Genomic DNA, 24,332 nt, shown 5'->3' with positions numbered 1-24,332 from the left:
AAAGATACACCCAGTTGAATGCAGAATTCCAGAGAATAGCTAGAAGAGATAAGAATGTATTCTTAAATGAACAGTGCAAAGAAATAGAAGAAAACAATAGAATAGGGAGGACCAAAGATCTGTTCAAGAAAATTGGAGATATGAAGGGAACGTTTCATGCAAAGATGGGCATGATAAAGGACCAAAATGGCAGGGACCTAACAGAGGCAGAAGAGATTAAGAAGAGGTGGTAAAATTACACAGAAGAACTATACAAGAATGAGCTTAACATCCCTGATAACCACGATGGGGTGGTCACTAACCTTGAGCCAGACATCCTAGAATGTGAAGTCAAATGGGCCTTAGGAAATCTGAGCAACAACAAAGCTAGTGGAGGAGACAGTATTCCAGCTGAGCTATTCAAAATCTTAAAAGATGACGCAGTAAAAGTGCTACACCCAATTTGCCAGCAAATTTGGAAAACTCAACAATGGTCACAGGATTGGAAAAGGTCAGTTTACATTACAATTCCAAAGAAAGCCAGTGCCAAAGAATGTTTAAACTATCGCACTATTGCACTCATTTCACATGCTAGTAAGGTTATGTTTAAAATCCTACAAGCTAGGCTCCAGCAGTATGTGGATCGAGAACTACCAGAAGTACAGGCAGGATTACGTAGAGGCGGAGGAATTAGAGATCAAATTGCCAACATACGCTGGATCATGGAGAAAGCTAGGGAGTTCCAGAAAAACATCTACTTCTGCTTCATTGACTATGCTAAAGCCTTTGATTGTGTGGATCACAACAAATTGTGGCAAGTTCTTAAAGAGATGGGAGTACCAGACAATCTTATTTGTCTCTTGAAAACTTGTATGCAGGTCAAGAAGCAACAGTGAGAACTGGACACAGAACCACTGATTGGTTCAAAATTGGGAAAGGAGTCCGGCAAGGCTGTATACTATCACCCTGCCTATTTAACTTATATGCAGAACACCTCATGAGAAAGGCGGGGGCTAGATGAATCAAAAATTGGAATTAAGATTGCCAGAAGAAATATCAACAACCTCAGATATGCAGATGATACCACTCTAATGGCAGAAAGCGAAGAGGAACTAAAGAGTCTCTTGATGCGGGTGAAGGAGGAGAGTGCAAAAGTTGGCTTGAAACTCAACATTAAGAAAACTAAAATTATGGCATCCGGCCCTCTCAATTCCTGGCAGATAGATGGTGAAGAAATGGAGGTAGTGAAAGATTTTCTTTTCCTGGGCTCCAAGATCACCGCAGATGGGGACTGCAGCCAAGAAATTAAAAGACGCTTGCTCCTGGGGAGGAAAGCTATGGCAAATCTAAACAGCGTACTACAAAGCAGAGACATCACCCTGCCAACAAAAGTGCGTATAGTCAAGGCTATGGTTTTCCCAGTTGCAATGTATGGCTGTGAAGGTTGGACCATAAGAAAGGCTGAGCGCCAAAGAATTGAGGCCTTTGAACTCTGGTGCTGGAGAAGACTCCTGCGAGTCCCTTGGACTGCAAGGCGAACAAACAAGTCAGTCCTAGAGGAGATCAACCCTGACTGCTCTTTAGAAGGCCAGATCCTGAAGGTGAAACTGAAATACTTTGGCCACCTAATGAGAAAGAAGGACTCACTGGAGAAGAGCCTAATGCTGGGAAATTGAGGGCAAAAGAAGAAAGGGACGACAGAGAATGAGGTGGCTGGATGGAGTCACTGAAGCAGTAGGCATGAGTTTAAATGGACTCCAGAGGATGGTAGAGGACAGAAAGGCCTGGAGGAACGTTGTCCATGGGGTTGCGATGAGTCGGACACGACTTCGCAACTAGCAACAACAACAAAGCAGCAAATACAAATAATACTCCTTTCTCCTCCCGTTTTCCCCAAAGCAACCACCCTGTAAGGTAGGTTGGGCTGATAGAGAATGACTGGCCCAAAGTCACGTTGCGCACTTTCATGAAGGTTAAAAGTAGATTTTGGCATGTTTTCATTCTTTCAGTCCTTCAATCAATATAATATCAAAACCTATTTATTTTGCATTGGAACTTTTTAATAAATCTTATTTCCATTGTTTCAGTTTTCTCCTATTTAACAAATATTTAAATCTGATTAATGGATACATTCGAACACCAGTTTGGTTTAGTGACTACGTTTGGTCTTGTAGTTGTTAAGAATCTGTATTTTCTGATTTGGGATCATAATATGAACAGATACAGGCTCATAAAGTGTTCTAGAGAAACATTTTCTTTTGAAGGGCAATACAAAATCCCTTAAATCAGGTACATTCAAATGTTTCTGGAATTGTGCAGCACATTTCAAGTCACCTGCTCCTAAATCAAGTTTTTCTTAGCAATTGTTGTTCCATACACCTATTAACATATCTTTCTGCCATGACAGTTTTCCCCTTTTTTTTCCACTGCAGCTTTAGCCTAGAATTACAGCATTTGTATTTAGGCCAACAACATAAACAAAAATGTAGGTTAATTACCAGGCTGTGTGTTTCAACTGAGAATTGATTTATGACCGCAGATGGTGACAGACATTCTCTCTGCTTCAAACTTCCTATTTAAAATGACCTGTCTTGGTTGGTGATTGATATTAAGCTCTCTGCACGCTAACTATTCCACATTGCTGATTAATTAAATACTGTTTTTATTTTTCTTGAAAGTTATATGTAGTGCCAAATCATTGACCACAATCATAGACCACTATGTATGTGTGTGTGTGTGTGTGTGTGGATGCATGCGTGCATGTATAAACAGGATGGTCAAAAAATATTTTAGTCCCAATGGTACCCAACACCGTTTCTGTACATCTCTGCCATCATATGCCATGCTTTATTTGATTTTGAGGGGGGGGGGGAAACTATGGTCTATCTATCTCAAGGTAGCTCTTACGCATGTCAATTATTTTGTAGGACTGTTGTCCAATGAAGATGGGTTACCGCTGCATTGGAAGGACATAGACAAGAGCATGCAACTAATTCCACTGATAGATAAGTGGAAATCTGAAACTTCTCAATCAATCCCAGTTTATCTGCTGGGATCAACCTATCTTATCTGCCATTAAATATTCAGTACACCTTTTTAAAAAAACATATCTTTCTGCCATGACAGTTTTCCCCTTTTATTTCCACTGCAGCTATGTTTAAAAAAACATAGACTCTGTTTCTTCAACATTCTGAGAAAAATTTTCTGGACTCTAAACCCAAATTTCCCAGAGGATTGTTTGGTTAGTTTTCATAATACATTTGGCCCAGAGATGAAATGCCACTGGTTCGCACTGGTTCAAGCGAACCAGTAGAAATAAAAGTTAACAGTTCGCTGAACCGGTAATAAAAAAAAGCTACAGATTTATCTGAACCAGTATTTCCAATGATCAGCTGTGCTGCACGATTTATATTCGCTAGAAAGTAGGAAATCTTGTTCCTCCCCCTCGCTGTTCTACTTACCTTCATAAGCCTTTTTCTGTATGAAGCACATGTTTGGTGTGCACTGCACATGCGCAGGTGCAGCGTTTGTTTGGCATGCACTGAGCATGTGTGCGCACACACTGCGCATGCGCAGGCAACAAACCGGTGGCCCTTTGCGAGAAACACATATATCAGCACATAACATGTATTTCCACTAAAAAATTCCGGGACTGTAGTAAATTTTTTAACAGGAAAAGGCTGCTTTCTCATATGTATAAAAAGATTAGAACTCTTGCTATTCTCTGTTTTTCAAAGGAAAATCCCAGTAAAATTTTAATGTGTAGTTTCTGAAAATTATAATAAGGAAAAGCACTAACAAAAGACAACTTCATGGAATCAGATACTTGTTGTAAGGTACTTTCTCATAGAATCATTGATAATTCAGTTGATTACACATGCAGAAATGAAAATATACGTCTATTTTATATTTAAATTCCCTGCTCACTGACAGAAAATAAAAGGCTTGGGTTTGGAATCTTTATATCATGTTTGAATTACAGGAAGTACTGCACAGAAATTTTTTTTAAATCTGCTTTTTAAATTGTTATTTTCAGTTTTGATCTGGACATTGTTTTCAAAATTAGTTACTTGCTAACCTGCTACAAAGAAAAATTTCTTTGTGTTATATAGGAGTTATAAAGAAATCAAGGGATATATATAGAAGTGTAAGTCTTAGCAAGGTGATTTGGAACTGCTTTGTGTCTAAGATGGGACTAGAACTCAAGATCTCCCAGTTTCTAGTCTGCTACCTTAATCACTACACCAAACTGGTCTCATTGTATGCATACTCTTTTTCACATTTTATACACCATCCCTTTAAAACATTAGCTTCTATTGTTCATTGTCCACAACATAAAATACAATGTAATATTCCCTACAGCTTCAGGCATCAGCAGGCTTGGATCCAATCCAACCTGAAAACTTAAGAGATGTTTATGGCTCCATCTCCCAAAATTACTAGCCTATCTGGCCAAAACCCATATTACCTAAAAATTACCTAAGTTGTTTTCCAAACTCATCCAGAGAATGTAACACTGAAGATGGCTATTAACAGGAGTCTTTTCAAAAGACTGAAAAGATTAACAAATACTCATCCATTCTAGGATACTTTTGCAATATTTTGAGCAGCAAGAACCAACTAAAGCACCTTCACACTGAAATTAATTTGACTTTCAGGTTCTTAAGTTTGGTGGGCTCATCATCTAAGACAGTCATCCTAGACCTAGAGCAAAAGTCTTTCCGGTTCAACATCCTGCCTTCCACAGGACTAATTCAGAAACAGGATGTAGTTGCCAATCACTTTTCTTAATTTTCTAGCAGTTGATAAGAGCTTTTATTTAAATCTAGAAGGAGCATGTCACAAACATGATTACTCATTGTTGGCTGATCTTTGCATGATGCAGTGAATACAAATTGCATTTGTTCAATGTTTCTATTACATACGGGTAAACATATCATACAAACTGAGCCACTGTAGCTTTAATCTCCATGATCTTTCTGTTCATTTTTAAAAGGCATTTAAACAGTATCTTTTGGTGAAAAAAAAACATTTTAACAAAAAGCAAAATAAGAGTAGAAGTCTTTACTAGACAACTTTTTATTTTAAAAACAAAACAAAGACAAAAAAGCAAGAAATCCTGTTGCTGAACATTTCAACCACATTGCTGTGTCAATGTAACCTCCTGCCCCTAACAACAGAGTGTGGTCTGCAGCTAAAGAATATCTGTCTGTCTCCACTCCGCAAAGAAGCAGAGGGGCAAAATCCACAAAGTATTTGGGCAAAATAAATTTGGGCTCCACAAAGAAAAGTATTTGGGCAAAATTAATATCTAATATAAATGCATATTCACATAAATGTAATATAAGGATATGTGTTGCTCATGTAAGAACATTCTATGTAATATATCTCATAAAAGAAAGCATTATCTATATTGCACCCACTAAGCTAATTCTGGTTAATTCTGCATTTTTCTTTCAATAGAAAGAAAAAATAGTATTACAGGTAATTTCTCTAGTTTTCATTTCATTGAAAATTGCCCTAATATAGCATTGTATTCCCAAAATAGTAAAAATAAAATGCAAACAGCAATATATTTCAAGTTAGAGAGTTAAAAATACAATCTTATTATTTTAGAATATCAGATTTTCATTTAAAATTTTTCTGCAGATGATCTTGTAGAATTAACAAACAACAAACTAAGCTGATGTGTCACACTAGCTAGTTCCACTGATTCAGTGGGGCTCATTTCCAAATCCACTTACCTGAATTTGGCATATTCTTGTGGCCTTCTATTCCAGGTACAGTTCTGTAGTTTACCAACTATCTGCAAATAATAATCTTCAGAATATCTAAAAAAAAGAAAGAAAAAGAATTCAACACATAGCAATGAAGCAGATGGTTATATTAACATTTCTTTTTCAACATCTGATGAAATAGATATGTAGTGTTAAAAAGACAAGCTTGCTAGAAAAAAAAACCACCTGGTCTCCATGGTAAGAGAAAAGGTAATCTATTGCAATGTTTTACTTTATTTGTGACTTGTATTTTATTTATTTACATTTATATAACTGCCCATCTCATAAGCAATTGACTCTGGACAGCATAGAACAAAATTAAAATAGAACTAAAGCGTACCTACTATAGGATACACCTATAAAACAAGTGTATCCAATCTTTAGGCTTGCCTAGGCTGCATTAAATAAATTGTATTTAATAAAATTAATGTGTAAAACTGTTTTATCCCAATGTGATTGGCCTGTACCCAGTGGTGGGATTCAACTGGTTCATACCACTTTGACTGTTTTTAACAGTTGTTAAATTGCTGGCTGGCCCTACCCCTCCCCTTCCCATTTCTTCCAGAAGTCACCCCACGGCCCGTTTTTGCTCCCAGGAGGCTGCAGGGAGGCCCACTAGGCCCAAAACGAGGCGCAGGGGACTAGCGTCCTCCGCAACTCGTTTTTTGCTCCCAGGGGGTGCAGGAGGCCGAGTGCTGCCTGTCATACCCCCTAGCCATGCCCACCATGGCCACACCCACCCAGCGGTCATTAGGCAAAGTAAAATTATTTACTGCCCATACCATTCATGCCATCAGGGAAGACATGCTGCAGATCCCATTAGCACGATTATTCCAGCTGGTATAAGGAAGGAAATCCAGAAGGAAGTCCTTTTTTGCTGTGTGCTCCTGCCCTCTAGAACATTTTGTCCCCCAATGTGAGGTTGGCACCAACTCTCCTATCTTTTCCTAAGGGCCTACAGATGTGGCTTTGCCAGTTGGCTTGGGGACTCAATGGGGAACAACACAATGGAGGTGGTTGATCACATGATAACAAATCCCACCTCTGCTCCATTCTACCCTCATCCTTCCCATATGTGTCTTTGGTTTTAAGGTTTGATTTTAACATTTTATGTTCTAACAAAGCAATAGATGCAATCTACATAGACTTCTGCAAAGCTTTTGACTCAGTAGTACACGATAAAATTCTCCTAAAACTAAAATCCTACAGCATTTCTGGACCTCTTCACATTTGGATAACTGCTTTCCTGTCAAACAGACAAGAAGTGGTCAAAATTGGCAATGCTCTATCAAACCCTGTCCCTGTCAAAAGTGGTGTTCCTCAAGGCAGCGTTCTTGGACCAACGCTCTTCTTACTATACATAAATGATCTCTGTGACCATATCTCAAGTTATTGTGTTCTCTTTGCTGATGCTGTCAAACTATTTAACACCACCAACAATAATACTACCCTTCAAAAAGACCTTGATTTTGTATCCGATTGGTCTAAAACTTGGCAACTCCAAATCTCAACCAGCAAATGCTCAGTCTTACATATAGGAAAAAAGAACACAAACATTAAGTACAAGCTTAATGGACATTATCTTACAGATGACCCCCACCCTGTCAAAGACCTTGGAGTTTTCATATCAAATGATCTAAGTGACAAAGCCCACTGCAACTATATAGCAAAAAAGGCTCTAAGAGTTATAAACCTAATTCTGTGTAGCTTCTTTTCCAAAAACTTTACACTACTAACCAGAGCATTCAAAACATTTGCCAGACCCATTCTTGAATACAGCTCATCTGTCTGGAACCCATACCACATCTATGACATTAATACAATTGAACAAGTCGAGAAATATTTTACAAGAAGAGTTCTCCGCTCCTCTGTAAACAACAAAATACCTTATTCCACCAGACTTGAAATCCTGGGATTAGAAAACTTAGAACTCCGCCGACTCTGACAAGACCTGTGTTTAACACACAGAATCATCTATTGTAATGTCTTGAAGTAGTTAAAGACTACTTCAGCTTCAATAGCAATAATACAAGAGCAAACAATAGATTCAAACTTAATGTTAACCGCTTCAATCTTGATTGCAGAAAATATGACTTTTGTAACAGAGTTGTTAATGCTTGGAATACACTACCTGTTGTGCCTCGTCCTCCCTCCTCTCCTCAGCCGGGCCCCTCCCATCTACACCCGGGCCTGTTATCAGACTCGGAGTCTGATAATGAAGATGAACGGCCTGTCATGCCTCCAGCCCCCGGTCCTGGCCCCATGCCCGGACAGGATGTCAGGAATGAACAAACAAACCTCACTCCTACAGCGTGTGAGCAGGGAGCCAGCCACATGCTGGAATTACTGACAGCAGATTCAGCTGAAGAGAATTCACAGTGGGAAGATCCTCGCTTCTGGAGATCTGAGAGGCGACACCAGCAGAAGGAAGGGAGGGGCAGGCCTGGATAAATGCTGAGTCATGGAGCCACACCCCACAGCCTATATAAAGGACCTGCTTGTGGCATTCCAACCTTGAGTCAAGCAAAGTCTCATCTTTTTGTTTTTTCCAAGATGGCACTGATGAAGGCTGCCTCGGTGAAATGCTCTCTAATGGTTTCTTTATTTCTAATGGTTCTCTGTGACTCACTATGGACTTCCTACTCACGAGACCATCTGCTAAAAATTAAGCAACATTTCTTTAAGGAGCAGCTTTCTTTGATCTCACCTCCGCCTGTCTTTACAAACATGGAGGAGATTCTAATACAGGAGGAGGCAATTCCCACGGAGCTATGGATTACTAAAAAAACCAAATGACGGAAACGAAGGAAGAGAGGTAAACGATCTGGGATCTTAAACAGACTAAGAAATCACCTTAAAACTCCTCTGCCTTCAATTTTCCTAACAAATATATGCTCACTTGCAAATAAGATGGATGAAATACTCCTCTTAAACAAATACTATTCTGATTTTCGCAATTCAGCAGTCCTATGCTTCTCTGAAACCTGGTTAAATGAATCAATTGAAGATAGCAGCCTGAACATTCCAGGGTTGCAGATTGAACGATCAGACAGGATTCCAGAAACATCTGGTAAAAAGAAAGGAGGAGGATTATGCCTATATATTAACAGCAACTGGTGTCAAGATTTTAAAATAATTTACAAATTCTGTGGCAACAATTTAGAGACTTTAATTATCAACTGCAAACCATACTATTCGCCTCGTGAATTTTCCTCATTTCTTCTAATTGCTGTTTATGTCCCACCACAAGCCTGTGTAAACGAGGCATTACGAACTCTAGCTGACCAAATCATGGAGGCTGAAGCCAAACACCCTGATTCACTGGCCATTGTTTTGGGAGATCTAAACAAGGCAAACTTAAGGAAAGAGCTACCAAAATACTTTCAGCATGTCAATTGTCCCACCAGAGGCAAGAATACTCTAGACCACTGCTACACAACACTAAAAGATGCTTATCGGTCTTTACCACGTGCAGCTGTAGGACACTCTGATCATTGCATGATTCACCTTGTAACTGCTTACAGGCAAAGACTTAAAACCACAAAACCAACAATTAAATCAGTGAAGACCTGGACAGAGGGGGCAAAATTAAAGCTGCAGGCATGCTTTGACTGCACTGATTGGAATATTTTTGAAGATACCTCTGCAGACCTGGATGAACTCACAGATACTGTAACATCATATGTCAGCTTCTGTGAAGACCTATGTGTACCTACAAGGAACTTGCAAATACACAGTAACAACAAACCTTGGTTCACACCTAAACTTAAGCAGTTACGACATTCCAAAGAGGAAGCCTACAGAAAAGGTGATAAAATGCTGTACAATCAGGCCAGAAATGCACTAACAAGGGAGATCAGAGTAGCAAAAAGAAGTTACTCTGAAAAGCTAAAGAATCAGTTTTCAGCAAATGAACCAGCAAACATGTGGAAAACTCTTAAAAATATCACCGGCTATGGAAAACCTCCTTCCCAGGCTGAAGGTAATCAACAACTGGCAGATGACCTGAATGAGTTTTACTGCAGGTTTGAAAGGAAACTACAGCCACCTATCTCCACAACCCCCATCTCAGACACACCAACAACAGCCAAGCCTCCTACAACTGACCCCATTTCATTGGGTTCACAACCCCTAGTGATCACAGAAAAAGAAGTGCAGGACCTATTTCACAGACAAAAGCCAGGAAAAGCTCCAGGCCCAGACAAGATAACTCCTTCTTGCTTAAAAGTCTGTGCTGACCAATTGGCCCCCATCTTCATCCATATTTTCAATAAATCACTAGAGATGTGTTATGTTCCTTCTTGCTTCAAACGCTCTACCATCATCCCAGTGCCGAAGAAGCCCACCATCAAGGAACTGAGTGACTACAGACCAGTTGCTCTAACATCTGTAGTCATGAAAAACTTTGAAAGGCTAGTGCTTTCCTACTTGAAAACCATCACGGATCCACTGTTAGATCCCTTGCAATTTGCATACCAAGCAAACAGATCAACAGATGATGCTGTTAATATGGCTCTGCACTACATCCTATAGCATCTTGAGTCTCCAAAGACCTATGCAAGGGTCCTTTTTGTAGACTTTAGTTCAGCATTCAATACCATCATTCCAGACATTCTTCTAACTAAGCTAAACCAGCTACAGGTACTGGAACAGACTTGTAAGTGGATCACAAGCTTCCTAACAAACAGGAAGCAGCAGGTGAAGCTAAGCAAGATCACATCAAATACCTGTACAATTAGCACAGGGGCCCCCCCAAGGCTGTGTGCTCTCCCCACTTCTCTTCTCTCTGTATACCAATGACTGCATCTCCAATGATCCATCTGTTAAGCTACTGAAGTTCGCAGATGACACAACAGTGATTGGTCTCATTCGAGACAATAATAATAATAATAATAATAATAATAATAATAATAATAATAATAATAATAATAATAATAATAATAATAATAATATTTTAATTTGTATACCGCCCTTCTCCCGAAGGACTCAGGGCGGTGAACAGGCCAATAAAATACAAACAACAACAAACAACCAATTAAAACAACCCTTAAAAAACTGATTCAAGATGCCAGAAAATTTAAAATACATTATACCCCATAAAAATTACAAAAATTTAAAACCCACAATTAAAATTTAAAATTTAAAATCAGGCCAGTCCAGCCATATGGAATAAATAGGTTTTAAGTTCGCGGCGAAAGGTCCTAAGGTCAGGTAGTTGTCGAAGCCCAAGGGGAAGCTCGTTCCACAGGGTAGGAGCCCCCACAGAGAAGGCCCTCCCCCTGGGGGCCGCCAGTCGACATTGTTTGGCCGATGGCACCCTGAGGAGTCCCTCTCTGTGGGAACGCACCGGACGTTGGGAGATAGAGGCCGGCACTAGGTGGTCCCGTAAATAGCCCGGTCCTAAGCCATGGAGCGCTTTAAGGGTGGTAACCAATACCTTGAAGCGCACCCGGAAAACAACAGGTAGCCAGTGCAATCTGCGCAGGATAGGTGTTACGTGGGAGCTCCGAACCGCTCCCTCAATAACCCGCGCAGCCACATTCTGGACTAGCTGAAGTCTCCGGGTGCTCTTCAAGGGGAGCCCCATGTAGAGAGCATTGCAGTAGTCCAGACGAGAGGTAACGAGAGCATGAGTGACCGTGCATAGGGCATCCCGGTCCAGGAAGGGACGCAACTGGCGGATCAGGCGAACCTGATAAAAAGCTCTCCTGGAGACGGCTGCCAAATGATCTTCAAAGGACAACCGACCATCCAGGAGCACGCCCAAGTTGCGTACCTTCTCCATCGGGGCCAACAACTCGCCCTGATAGATAGCCGCATCTGCAGCTGACTGTACCGAGGTGCCGGCATCCACAGCCACTCCGTCTTGGAGGGATTAGGTTTGAGCCTGTTCCTCCCCATCCAGACCCGTATGGCTTCCAAACACCGGGAAAGCACTTCGACAGCTTCGCTGGGGTGGCCCGGGGTGGAAAAGTACAGCTGAGTATCATCAGCGTACAGTTGGTATCTCACCCCAAAGCCACTGATGATCTCGCCCAGCGGCTTCATATAGATGTTGAACAGGAGGGGTGAGAGAATCGATCCCTGCAGCATCCCACACATGAGGTGCCTCGGGGTCGATCTCTGCCCCCCTGTCAACACCGTCTGCGTCTGGTCAGAGAGGTAGGAGGAGAACCACCGATAAACGGTGCCTCCCACTCCCAACCCCTCCAACCGGTGCAGCAGGATACCATGGTCGATGGTATCAAAAGCCGCTGAGAGGTCTAATAGGACCAGGGCAGAGGAATAACCCCTATCCCTGGCCCTCCAGAGATCATCCACCAGCGCAACCAAAGCTGTCTCCATGCTGTATCCGGGCTGAAAGCCGGACTGGAACGGGTCTAGATAGACAGATTCATCCAGGTACTGGGGTAGCTGACATGCCACCACACTCTGTACAACCTTCGCCGTAAAGCGAAGATTGGAGACTGGCCGGTAATTCCCTAAAACAGCTGGGTCCAGGGAAGGCTTCTTGAGGAGGGGTCTCACCACCGCCTCTTTCAAGGCAGCGGGAAAGACCCCCTCCTGCAAGGAAGCATTTGCAATCCCCTGAGCCAGCCTCGTGTCACCTCCTGTGTAGCCAGTACTAACCAGGAGGGGCACGGGTCCAGTAAACATGTGGTGGCATTTAGCCTACCCAGCAACTTGTCCATGTCCTCGGGAGTCACAGGGTCAAAATTATCCCAAACCATCTCAACAAGACGGATCTCGGAACTCTCGTCTGGATCTACCCAATTTTGATCCAATCTGTCCCGAAGCTGAACGATTTTATCGTATAGAAAACCGTTAAACTCCTCGGCACACCCTTATAGGGGGTCCTCCCGCCCCTCTTGTTGAAGGAGAGAGTGGGTCACCCGAAACAGGGCGGCCAGGCGGTTATCTGCCAACGCAATGAGGGAGGAAACATAGGAGCGCTTCGCATCCCTCAGTGCCACTAGGTAGGTCCTGCTATAGGACCTAACTAGTGTCCGGTCAGCCTCAGAACGGCTGGATCTCCAGACACTCTCTAGGCGTCTTCTCCGGCATTTCATCTCCCTCAGCTCCTCGGAGAACCAAGGAGCTGGTTGAGACCGACGCCAGGTCAGAGGCCGCAAAGGCACGACACGGTCCAAAGCTCCAGCCGCGGCCTGTTCCCAGGCTGCGACCAGCTCTTCAATCGTGCCGTGGGCCAGATTCTCGGGAAGCGGCCCAAGCTCCATCAGGAACCTCTCAGGGTCCATCAGGCGCCTGGGACGGAACCAACGCATTGGTTCCGTCTCCTTGCGGCGGTGGGTAGCGGTCTGAAAGTCCAGACGAAGGAGAAAATGATCTGACCATGACAAAGGGTCAATAACTAAATCTTTTAAAGATCATTCAACCACTGGCCAGAGATAAAAACCAAGTCTAGGGTGCCTCCCCCAATGTGAGTAGGGCCATCAGTTAATTGAGTCAGGTCCATGGCCGTCATGGAAGCCATGAACTCCCGAGCGGTCGAGGATGCCATGCCAGTTGATGGCAAGTTGAAATCCCCCATGACCAACAGTCTGGGGGTCTCAACTGCTAACCCAATGACGAATCCGCATATAGACAAGAGGTCGAATGACTAGCCTTGTGGTGCAACCAAAACAATCTGGAATTGAACACACTCAAAACCGTAGATATGGTGGTAGACTTTAGGAGAAACCCTTCCATACTTCCACCTCTCACAATACTAGACAACACAGTATCAACAGTAGAAACCTTCAAATTTCTAGGCTCTATCATATCGCAAGATCGAAAATGGACAGCTAACATCAAAAACATCATTAAAAAAGGACAACAAAAAATGTTCTTTCTGCGCCAACTCAGTAAGCTCAAACTGCCCAAGGAGCTGCTGATTCAGTTCTATAGAGGAATTATTGAGTCTGTCATTTGCACCTCTATAACTGTCTGGTTCGGTTCTGCAACCCAACAAGAAAAACACAGACTTCAGAGGATAATTAGAACTGCAGAAAAAATAATTGCTACCAACCTGCCTTCCATTGAGGACCTGTATACTGCACGAATCAAGAAGAGGGCCGTGAAAATATTTACAGACCCCTCGCATCCTGGACATAAACTGTTTCAACTCCTACCCTCAAAACGACGCTATAGAGCACTGCACACCAGAACAACTAGACACAAGAACAGTTTTTTCCCGAAGGCCATCACTCTGCTAAACAAATAATTCTATCAACACTGTCAAACTATTTACTGAATCTGCATTACTAATCATCTTCTCATAGTTCCCATCACCAATCTCTTTCCATTTATGACTGTATGACTATAACTTGTTGCTGGCAATCCTTAAGATTTATTTTATTATTTATTTATTTATTTATTTATTATTTAAATTTGTATACCGCCCTTCTCCCGAAGGACTCAGGGCGGTTCACAGCCAAGTAAAAAATGAAAATACATTATAAATACAATTAAAATACTAGTAAAAAACTTATTTGAATTGGCCACAATTAAAATTTAGAGATAAAACCCATTAAAAACCCATAACTTAAAAAAAACTAACCCAGTCCAGCGCAGATAAATAAGTAAGTTTTGAGCTCGCGGCGAAAGGTTCGGAGGTCCGGAAGTTGACGAAGTCCTGGGGGGAGTTCGCCCAGAGGCGGAGCCCCACAGAGAAGGCCCTTCCCCTGGGTGTCGCCAGACGACACTGTCGCGCCGACGGCACCCTGAGGAGTCCCTCTCTGTGAGAGCGCACGGGTCGGTGAGAGGTATTCGGTAGCAGCAGGCGGTCCCGTAAGTAACCCGGCCCTATGCCATGGAGCGCTTTAAAGACGTTCACCAACACCTTGAAGCGCACCCGGAAGGCCACAGGTAGCCAGTGCAGCCTGCGCAGGATAGGTGTCACTCGGGAGCCACGAGGGGCTCCCTCTATCCCCCGCGCAGCTGCATCCTGGACCAACTGCAGCCTCCGGATGCCCTTCAAGGGGAGCCCCATGTAGAGAGCATTGCAGTAGTCCAGACGAGACGTCACAAGGGCGTGAGTGACTGTGCACAAGGCATCCCGGTCTAGAAAGGGGCGCAACTGGCGCACCAGGCGAACCTGGTGGAAAGCTCTCCTGGAGACGGCCGTCAAATGATCTTCAAAAGACAGCCGTGCATCCAGGAGAACACCCAAATTGCGCACCCTCTCCATCGGGGCCAATGACTCGCTCCCGACAGTCAGCCGCGGACTCAGCTGACTGTACCGGGATGCCGGCATCCACAGCCACTCCGTCTTGGAGGGATTGAGCTTGAGCCTGTTTCTCCCCATCCAGACCCGTACGGCTTCCAAACACCGGGACAGCACTTCGATAGCTTCATTGCATTATATTGATATATTGACCATCAATTGTGTTGTAAATGTTGTACCTTGATGAACGTATCTTTTCTTTTATGTACACTGAGAGCATATGCACCAAGACAAATTCCTGGTGTGTCCAATCACATTTGGCCAATAAAAATTCTATTCTATTCTATTCTATTCTATTCTATTCTATTCTATTCTATTCTATTCTATTCTATTCTATTCTATTCTATTCTAATTAGAACTGCAGAAAAAATAATTGCTACCAACCTGTCTTCCATTGAGGACCTGTATACTGCACGAATCAAGAAGAGGGCCATGAAAATATTTACAGATCCCTCACATCCAGGACATAAACTGTTTCAACTCCTACCCTCAAAACGATGCTATAGAGCACTGCACAGCAGAACAACTAGACACAAGAACAGTTTTTTCCCGAAGGCCATCACTCTGCTAAACAAATAATTCCCTCAACACTGTCAAACTATTTACTAAAACTGCACTACTATTAATCTTCTCATCGTTCCCATCACCAATCTCTTTCCACTTATGACTGTATGACTGTAACTTTGTTGCTTATGATTTATATTGATATATTGACCATCAATTGTGTTGTAAATGTTGTACCTTGATGAACGTATCTTTTCTTTTCTTTTCTTTTAAACTGAGAGCATATGCACCAAGACAATTTTTTTTATTTTGTCACAAGAGTATATACAATCATCAACATAAACAATAATTCATCATGAGAGAAAAAGTATATATAAGTAAAAGTATAAGTAAAAGTATGCATATAATACTTTAATGAAGAGAACAATAGGACAGGAACGGTAGGCACGCCCCTTATAGTCCTCTTAGGAATGGGGTGAGGTCAATAGTAGACAGTTTTTGGTTGAAGATTTTGGGGTTTTGAGTAGAGACTATAGAGTCAGGTAGTGAGTTCCAAGTGTTAACAACTCTGTTACAAAAGTCATATTTTCTGCAATCAAGTTTGAAGCGGTTGGCATTAAGTTTAAATCTATTGTTTGCTCTTGTATTGTTGCGATTGAAGCTGAAGTAGTCTTTTACAGGAAGGATATTACAATAGATGATTCTGTGTGTTAAACACAGATCATGTCGGAGTCGGCGGAGTTCTAAGTTTTCTAAACCCAGGATTTCAAGCCTGGTGGTATAAGGTATTTTGTTGTTTTCGGAGGAGTGAAGAACTCTTCTAGTAAAATATTTCTGGATGCATTTGATAGTATTAATGTCAGAGATGTGGTATGGGTTCCAGACTGATGAGCTGTATTCAAGAATGGGTCTGGCAAATGTTTTGTATGCTTTGGTTAGCAGTGTAGAGTTTTTGGAAAAGAAGCTACGTAAAATTAAGTTTACAACTCTTAGAGCTTTTTTTGCTATGTAGTTGCAGTGGGCTTTGGCATTTAGGTCACTTGATATGAAGGTCTTTGACAGGTAGGGGGTCATCAGTAAGGTAATGTCCATCAAGCTTGTACTTGATATTAGGGTTCTTTTTACCAATATGTAAGACTGAGCATTTGCTGGTTTGGAGTTGCCAAGTTTTAGACCAATCGGAAACAAAGTCAAGGTCATTTTGAAGAGTAGAAGTATTGTTAGTGGTATTGAATAGTTTGACGTCATCAGCGAAGAGAACACAATAACTTGAGATGAGGTCACAGAGATCATTTATGTATAGTATGAAGAGTCTTGGTCCAAGAACACTGCCTTGCGGAATGCCACTTTTGACAGGAACAGGATTTGATAGAGTGTTGCCAATTTTGACCACTTGTTGTCTGTTTGATAGGAAGGCATTTATCCAATTGTGGAGAGGTCCTGAAATGCCGTAGGATTTTAGTTTTAAGAGAAGTTTGTCATGTACTACTGAGTCAAAAGCTTTGCAGAAGTCTATGTAGATTGCATCTATTGGTTTTCCTTGATCAAGGTTGGTAGTCCATATGTTTTTGCAGTGGAGAAGTTGTAAGTTACAAGACAATTTTTTTCTGAAACCAAATTGTTTATTGGAGAGTAGGTTATTAGTTTCAAGGTGAAGTGTAATGGATTGGTTTATGATAGATTCCATTACTTTACATGAGGTGCAACATAGAGAGATAGGTCTGTAATTTTCAACTAGGCTGGGGTCTCCTTTTTTGAAGATAGGGATGACTGTGGCTAAAGACCAGAGTTTTGGCAGGGAAGTGGTCGTGAAAGCTTTATTAAAGATTATGCTTAGGGGTTCTGCTATATTTATTGAAAGTTTTTTTAAGAAGTATGCACATAGCCCGTCAGGACCAATTGATAATGATGGTTTCAGGTTGTGAAGAGCTTTTTCAACATTATCTTCTGTGAAGTCTATAAGAGTTAAGTCATTGTTATCATTTTTGGTACGATTGAAGAATGTCGGATATGAGCCATCGCTGTTTACAAAGACTGAGCCGAAGAATATGTTAAAGAGGTTTGCTTTAACTGTTTCGTCTGTACATTCTTTGCTGTTAGGTTCTTTTAGTGGTGGGATGGATCTTGTTTCTTTATTGTTCACAAAATTATAGAAAGCACGATTGGAATTTGTGCGTAGAAGGTCTTCTTCTTGCTTTGTGTGGTAAATGTTACATTCAGTTTTAATTTGGTTGCAAATATTTCTGTAGCAGTTTTTGAAGTTTGTTACATAACCCTTTTTGTTTCTTCTCCAGAGGGATTTTTTTTTGGATTGAAGCTTTTTTATTGATATGGGTAATTTGTTTCTTTTTTTGATTTTAGTGGTGATTTGTGGAACGTATAGTTTGATGATTTTATTGATTTCAAGAAGAAATACTTTATAGTGGTCTTCTGCAGTGATACAGGTTGAGAATAGATTTTGCCAGTCAAGAAATGAGAGATCATTGTTTATAAGGTCATAGTTAGCTTTTTTAAAATTGTAGTTTGGAGCACTATTATTATGACGATTTATGTGAGGGCGTATGTTTAGACAAAAGTCTATCATGCAGTGGTCACTGTTGGAAAAGGGTTCTTTTATTTGTAGTCCATAAATTGTGTTAGTGTTATTGCAAAAGATGAGGTCGAGTTCCTTGTGTGTCCAATCACACTTGGAATAAAAGTTCTATTCTATTCTATTCTATCTAGTTTGCTTTTATCGCTGAAGTCACAACTTGGACTCCTGCCTGCCCTGATAAACCTCGGAGGAATTTAGCAAAGCTGCAGAGGCTTCGTTGCCACGCTGGATACGGACTTCCTAGACCCGGTCGTCGGATGGGGAGTGGGACACGACACTACCTGACTCTGTGGTCTCTTCTCCAACTCCCAAAAGCTTTAACCAAAAACTGTCTACCGTTGACCTCACCCCATTCCTAAGAGGACTATAAGGGGCGTGCATAAGTGCACAAAAGTGCCTACTGTTCCTGTCCTATTGTTTCCTTTCAATATATGTTCTTGTATATAATGTTGTGACAAAATATAAATAAATAAATAAATAAATAAATAAATAAATAAATAAATAAACAAACAAACAAACAAACAAACAAACAAACTAAGATGTAATTGTAAGCCACCCAGGGTTACCCTGTGATAAGATGGGTGGCCTATAAAATGTATAAACAAACAAACAAACAAACAAACAAACAGTGGCCCAAGGTTGGATATATCTGCTGTAAAATATACTAAAATTTTGCTAAAATGAAGGAATGTATGCTAAAATTTTAATTGATGTAAATTCTGCAAATTAAAATGTTCCAGTATAACATAGGAGAAAGAATATCTTAGACACAGGGATTAGGGAAATAATACATTTATCATGTCTAGTAATAAGAACTTCCAAAATAATTCAGCCAGTAGATTTCAAGTAATTATACAGGGCATGTTGTGAGGTACTTTGTGATGCCAGTTTTATCGTTTAAGAGTTTGATCCTTTATTTATAAACATGTACATACAAAGTTTTAGATGCCACTTACCTAAAGTCCAAGGCCTTTACAAAAATTCTATCCAAATAAAAATACTAAATTTCTAAAAAAACAAACAAACCTCAAAACAATTGAAGGCAGCTCTTTCACCATTCTCAACTTCTATTTATAGATTGTCCATGTCTTTCTCTTGCTATGCTTGTCCAAAGTGCAGCCAAGGAAATAATAATTTATTTATTTATGGCAATTTAAAATTATGCTTACTGTTTCACATTCAGAATAAGGGGCATGTATTCTACTTTACACATACACCACAATTTTTAATTTAAGAATAGTCAATCTCTATTTCAGAAGCAAGAAATCTTTTTGCACTCGGATTTAATATAAATGGAATTAATACTGAGTTAACTGCATATCTTAATATGATTATTCCCTTTGAATTGAATGATTTCTGTCTTCCGTCAGGCACCCATGGACTTCATGGTTATGTGAAAGCTTTTCCTGAATGGGTCATACATTTCACTGCACCAGAGAACATTCAAATTCATAGCCTAAATTCATTCTAAAGAAAGATCTGGAAATCCTGCCTGAAATGGATTCTGAGACAGGGATCTTTTCTTATTTTTGTGCCAAAGATATTTTCTTGTTGTTGAATCAGGTCCTTAAAACATTAATGAGAAAGACAATCTCTGTGAAGGCAACATAGAATGGCGCATTGCCTTGAATTTTCATTGATTTATTTCTTGGCGTCTTTCCACAAGCTTTTGTGTCCAAAGCTAGTGTTCTGAATACTTTTTTTTTTAAATGAACATTTATCTGCTGAGACACATTTTCACAGAACATCACATTCATATGCAATGAGCCATCTAAAGGTTACAAAGATGGCGACGGAATAATTTGTTTTTCCTATAATAATGCATCTTGCATAGAGAGTTTGTTCAGATGTAAAAAAAATAAATTTAGTGGGTTAGGGTTCAAAATTAGTTTTCTTTAGAGTAACTAGACTAAAATCCATGGAGCATATGTATGTTATTAGTCCCATATAATGTTTTTCAACTAAGAGGAATTTACAGTACAGCGTTTCAAATATTTTTAAACTTCAATTGTTAGCATTTTAATGCCATACTCTCTGGAACAGCTGATATTTGTTTTGCTAAAAACCTGGGTAGCCACAGATTCTCTGTCTCTGAAATCAACTTCTATTTTCCTACTCATATTCTACTATAGATTAAAAAATGGGACCTAGTGCAATTTACTGTCAGCAATGGCTTGCACCAGGCCCAATTAGTCAATCCCATAGATTGTAATTCAGTAGAGTTTCTATAAATTTGGGAGATGAGAAAAACCTAACCCTATCTGGAATAGGTCATTATATGATTTAGCTTTTTTCATATAACCATTCATGCAAAAATCTCTATATTCTATAAATGAGAACTCTAAGCAGGACAAGGCTCAAATCACTTCTAGAGCAATTCAAATGTTGGACAAATTGAAAATGGGTAATCCTACTCTGCAATATTAAGAGAAGGAGTAGAACTTCTGAAGCCCCAATCACAACTCCTATTCCCAAACAAATTTTGTAGCATGGATTAAAATATTGTTACATCTTTTAAGTCAGTGAAAAGGGTACAAAACCACAAGTGGCAGTAATGTTTCTGATCAGCTCTTTTCTTTCTGTCCTCACAGCCATGTTGGAGTATGAAAATCCAGTTATTCTGTAGCCAGTAATGGTTCACCTAAAATGGCACACAATTCCTCTCACTGAAGCCATTATAGATGTCATGGTGACTTCCAGTTGAACATCTGGTGCCTTTGGAAGCAAGGACCCCAAGCTCCACGGTCCTGTTCCCAGCTCTCCCTGTCAGGGGCTTCATTTGAAGCCATAGCCCTGGAGGGGTGGTGAAGCAAAGGTGGTGAAGCAAAGGAGGACCACCTTGCAGGTTAAGGGGAATTACACCTTCCATTCCTGACTCAGAAAACCCACATCCGAAGACTAGGAGCAGCAACAGTCAAAATGGCTACCATGAGGCCAGGGAACATCCAGAAACCTTAAGTTTGTGCAGGAGGAGAGAAATGGTGAATGATGTGTTGTCTGGCTGAGAAAAAAAAATATTGTTGAAGCTTGACCACTCCAAAAAATTCAAGGTGAATACATTTTAGAATGATTTGTGGCAGCAATTATTGTGAAAAAAACATATTGGAAATTTTAAAAAGTAAATATTTGTTTAAAAAGAAAATTAAGCTGGAAATTGAATCCTCAAAACAAAAAGTGTGATATTCAGAAGGCATATTAAGATGTTGGAATCATAACCCCACTTTTCTTCAAATAATTTGCTTTAAGTATTGGATTTATAAGTTAAAATTTATAAGATTTATAAGGGGTCGTGGTAGCTCAGGCTGTAAAGAAGCCTGTTATTAAAACACAGCAGCCTGCAATTACTGCAGGTTCAAGCCCGGCCCAAGGTTGATTCAGCCTTCCATCCTTTATATAAGGTAGGTAAAATGAGGACCCAGATTGTTGGGGGGGCAATAAGTTGACTTTGTAAATATACAAATAGAATGAGACTATTGCCTTATACACTGTAAGCCGCCTGAGTCTTCGGAGAAGGGCGGGATATAAATGTAAATAAAAAACAAACAAACAAACAAACAAACAAGATAAATAAATCGGAGTTGTCAAAATAAAAGCAGAGAGGCAACAGAGTGAAGCGAAGAGTGCCATCTGCTGATGAAAATGAATTTTTGCAATTTGAGAATAAACATTGAAATAAATGAAAATATCTGAAGACTTTAATCACTGGAGACTGGTATATTAAATAAGATTTTGCATTTGGAGGCCCCTGAATATTATTGGATATATAAAAATGACTTGAGTAGTGGAGGATCCTTGAAGTAACTAACTGGTTTGATTGAACATTGATGAGACATTAAAACTTGACTTGGAAGCTTGGTTCTGAACTGACAATTGTGGAGAATGGAGTCAATGATTCAAAGCATTAAGAACCTTATACTGGAACTACACAAGGACATAGTGAAAATATTTGATCATATAGATAGAAGATGGGAAAATTGTATACAAGAGACAAGGAACAAAGATCAGGACAAGAAGAAAGGAATGGAATTAACAGTTGAAATAGAAGGGGAATTAGGATTTAGAAACCCACAAAAAGAAGATAACAAGGAGAAAACACTTTTAGAATTAATAAGGATTGAGGAAATAAAACAGAGGGAAAAACACTTTAAAAGATTTAAAAAAAATGGGAGGAACAGGAAGAGGCTTGTGGGGAAAAAGATAGGATTTAGAACAGAAAGGTTTCAAATTTAACAGTGGGAAAGGGCAGGGCAAGGAGAAAAAATTAAATTATGGATTCAGACTATAAACCTCGAAGTAGATGAAATAAAAGACTTAAAAGAAAAAATATGGGAGACAAGGAAAAAAAAGGGTAGGATTAAAGGATTGGATGATATAATGGTTAAGGGGAGAAAAAGAGTTATAGATATGTTATGATCATATTTTAATAATTGTATTAATATTAGAATGATACAGCCTGGATAATTAGTTGGTATGTAATATAATAAATATTAGGATAAACATTGTACTATAAATGGATATGTAACTATGGAAAAATTATAAATGAGAATTTATTATTAATTGGAAATGAGAAGATCTAGCTATGGGTAATAATAGTAGAATTATATGCAACAAGAAAACTAGAGTTTGAATGAAAAAATTAGAAAAAAGATAGAATAGGAATATGTTGAGTGCTTTAAATGATTGTGATTGATATTGGCAGTCACTATTGAGATATTAAATAATGGAAGAAAGAAAGAAAGGAACTTTAATATACATAGAGAGGAAGAGTTAAATAATGGGAATATGAATAATAAAACAGATTATCACGTCTTTGAATGTAATATTTTGAAGGGGGGAAATGTTAAAGAAAGTTTAGAATGGAAGGGTGGTAAAGCAATGTATTAATAATATGGAATAAGGAAAATGGAATGTAATAATTATGAATATGTTTATTTGTATTGAATTGTATGATACTCAGATACCACACCATTCACATAATGATATGTATAAACTATATAAAAATAAAAAAACTTGATTAAAAAAAAGATGTCATGGCAAAGTATGTAACTTATACTTGATTCAAGGACCAACAGAGCATACATAAATGGGACTACAATTAAAGGGGGATTCACCCTAAAAAAGAGGGGCTTATACTACTTGGCACACAACAGGCTTGCACTTCCCTCTTAAGTCTGTGGGATATGTTTCAAAGTTTGGAAACATGCTTTGAACAAAATGACTGACATGAGAATGGAGTGCCAATCCTTAAAATGGTTGTCAATTCAACCATTTGAAGATCTTCATGTCATCTCATGTAAGAATTAGGTCGGTGTGTATTGAAAAAATAAGCAAACTCTACAACCATGCAGGACAAACACTAAGAAAACCAGCACCAATAGCATATAATGAATAAACGGATATCACAAGCAGTCTGGTGAGTTTAAGAAAGAAAATACAGGCTAGGAAAAAGCTTATTTAAAGCAAATTTACATAATGTAAAATACTCAACTTGTGGGGGAAAAAGGGGGGGGATGTATCATCAATTTAGAGTCATTGAGTTCTCACAAGTGTTCCAAGTCCAATCTCTCCTGAATTCTGTTGACCCTCATCTGGAGCCAATTTAATGCATCTTGGGGAGGTGGGTGAAGCCTCCCGCCACTAGTGGTTCACCTGACTGGTGCAAACCAGTAGCAACCTACCACTAATTAGTATTCTCTGCGGTCAGTAAATTTGCCTAGTTTAAAAATTTGTCCCAGGCGATGATTCTTCACCACCTTTAGTGTGATGTAGTATGTCCAACTTCGTTTCAAATGGGTTTTGTGTCTAAACTAGGATTAGGACTTTTGTTCTGCTGGTCCCTTAACCACTATACCAGACTGGTTTTCTGTTTCTAGTGTAGGAGAGACCTTTTTTCCTTCTCAGTTTGAGTGCCATTTTGCCCTATAGTAACAGTAAAAGGCATTGCAGGTATGAATGTTAAGTGGGAGACAGGATACACAGCTAGAATAGCATAACAGTTCTAACAGTGAGAAATGAGATATGTCTGAATGAGGGTAGAAGGGGGTTTTGGAAGGAAGAAGTCCTGACATATTTCAAGATATTTGGCACAAATCACATAACAGCATTTTTTTCATTATGATCATAATATTTTATTATGTTCAATCTGATTATAGTGATAAACTGGTAAAGCGAATTTGCAAAAAGAAGATTTCCCCCCCAATCTTTCCAATTTATAGTTCATTATTCATGCTTGTATACTCCAGAAATACAAAAA

The 24,332-nt window shown here is 39.8% G+C and overlaps 1 protein-coding gene across 1 annotated transcript in view; it reads right to left on the bottom strand.

Annotated features, from left to right (window-relative positions):
- Positions 1-24,332, bottom strand: part of ST8SIA6 (ST8 alpha-N-acetyl-neuraminide alpha-2,8-sialyltransferase 6) — a 51,264-nt gene that overhangs the window by 12,956 nt on the left and 13,976 nt on the right. The window contains exon 4 of the mRNA XM_058183964.1: positions 5,724-5,810. Coding sequence (XP_058039947.1) covers positions 5,724-5,810 — 87 coding nt within the window. The remainder of the gene's footprint in view (positions 1-5,723; positions 5,811-24,332) is intronic.

Source organism: Ahaetulla prasina, chromosome 4, assembly GCF_028640845.1.
Source record: "Ahaetulla prasina isolate Xishuangbanna chromosome 4, ASM2864084v1, whole genome shotgun sequence".
NCBI lineage: Eukaryota > Metazoa > Chordata > Lepidosauria > Squamata > Colubridae > Ahaetulla > Ahaetulla prasina.
This window is presented reverse-complemented; position numbering and strand designations above follow the sequence as displayed.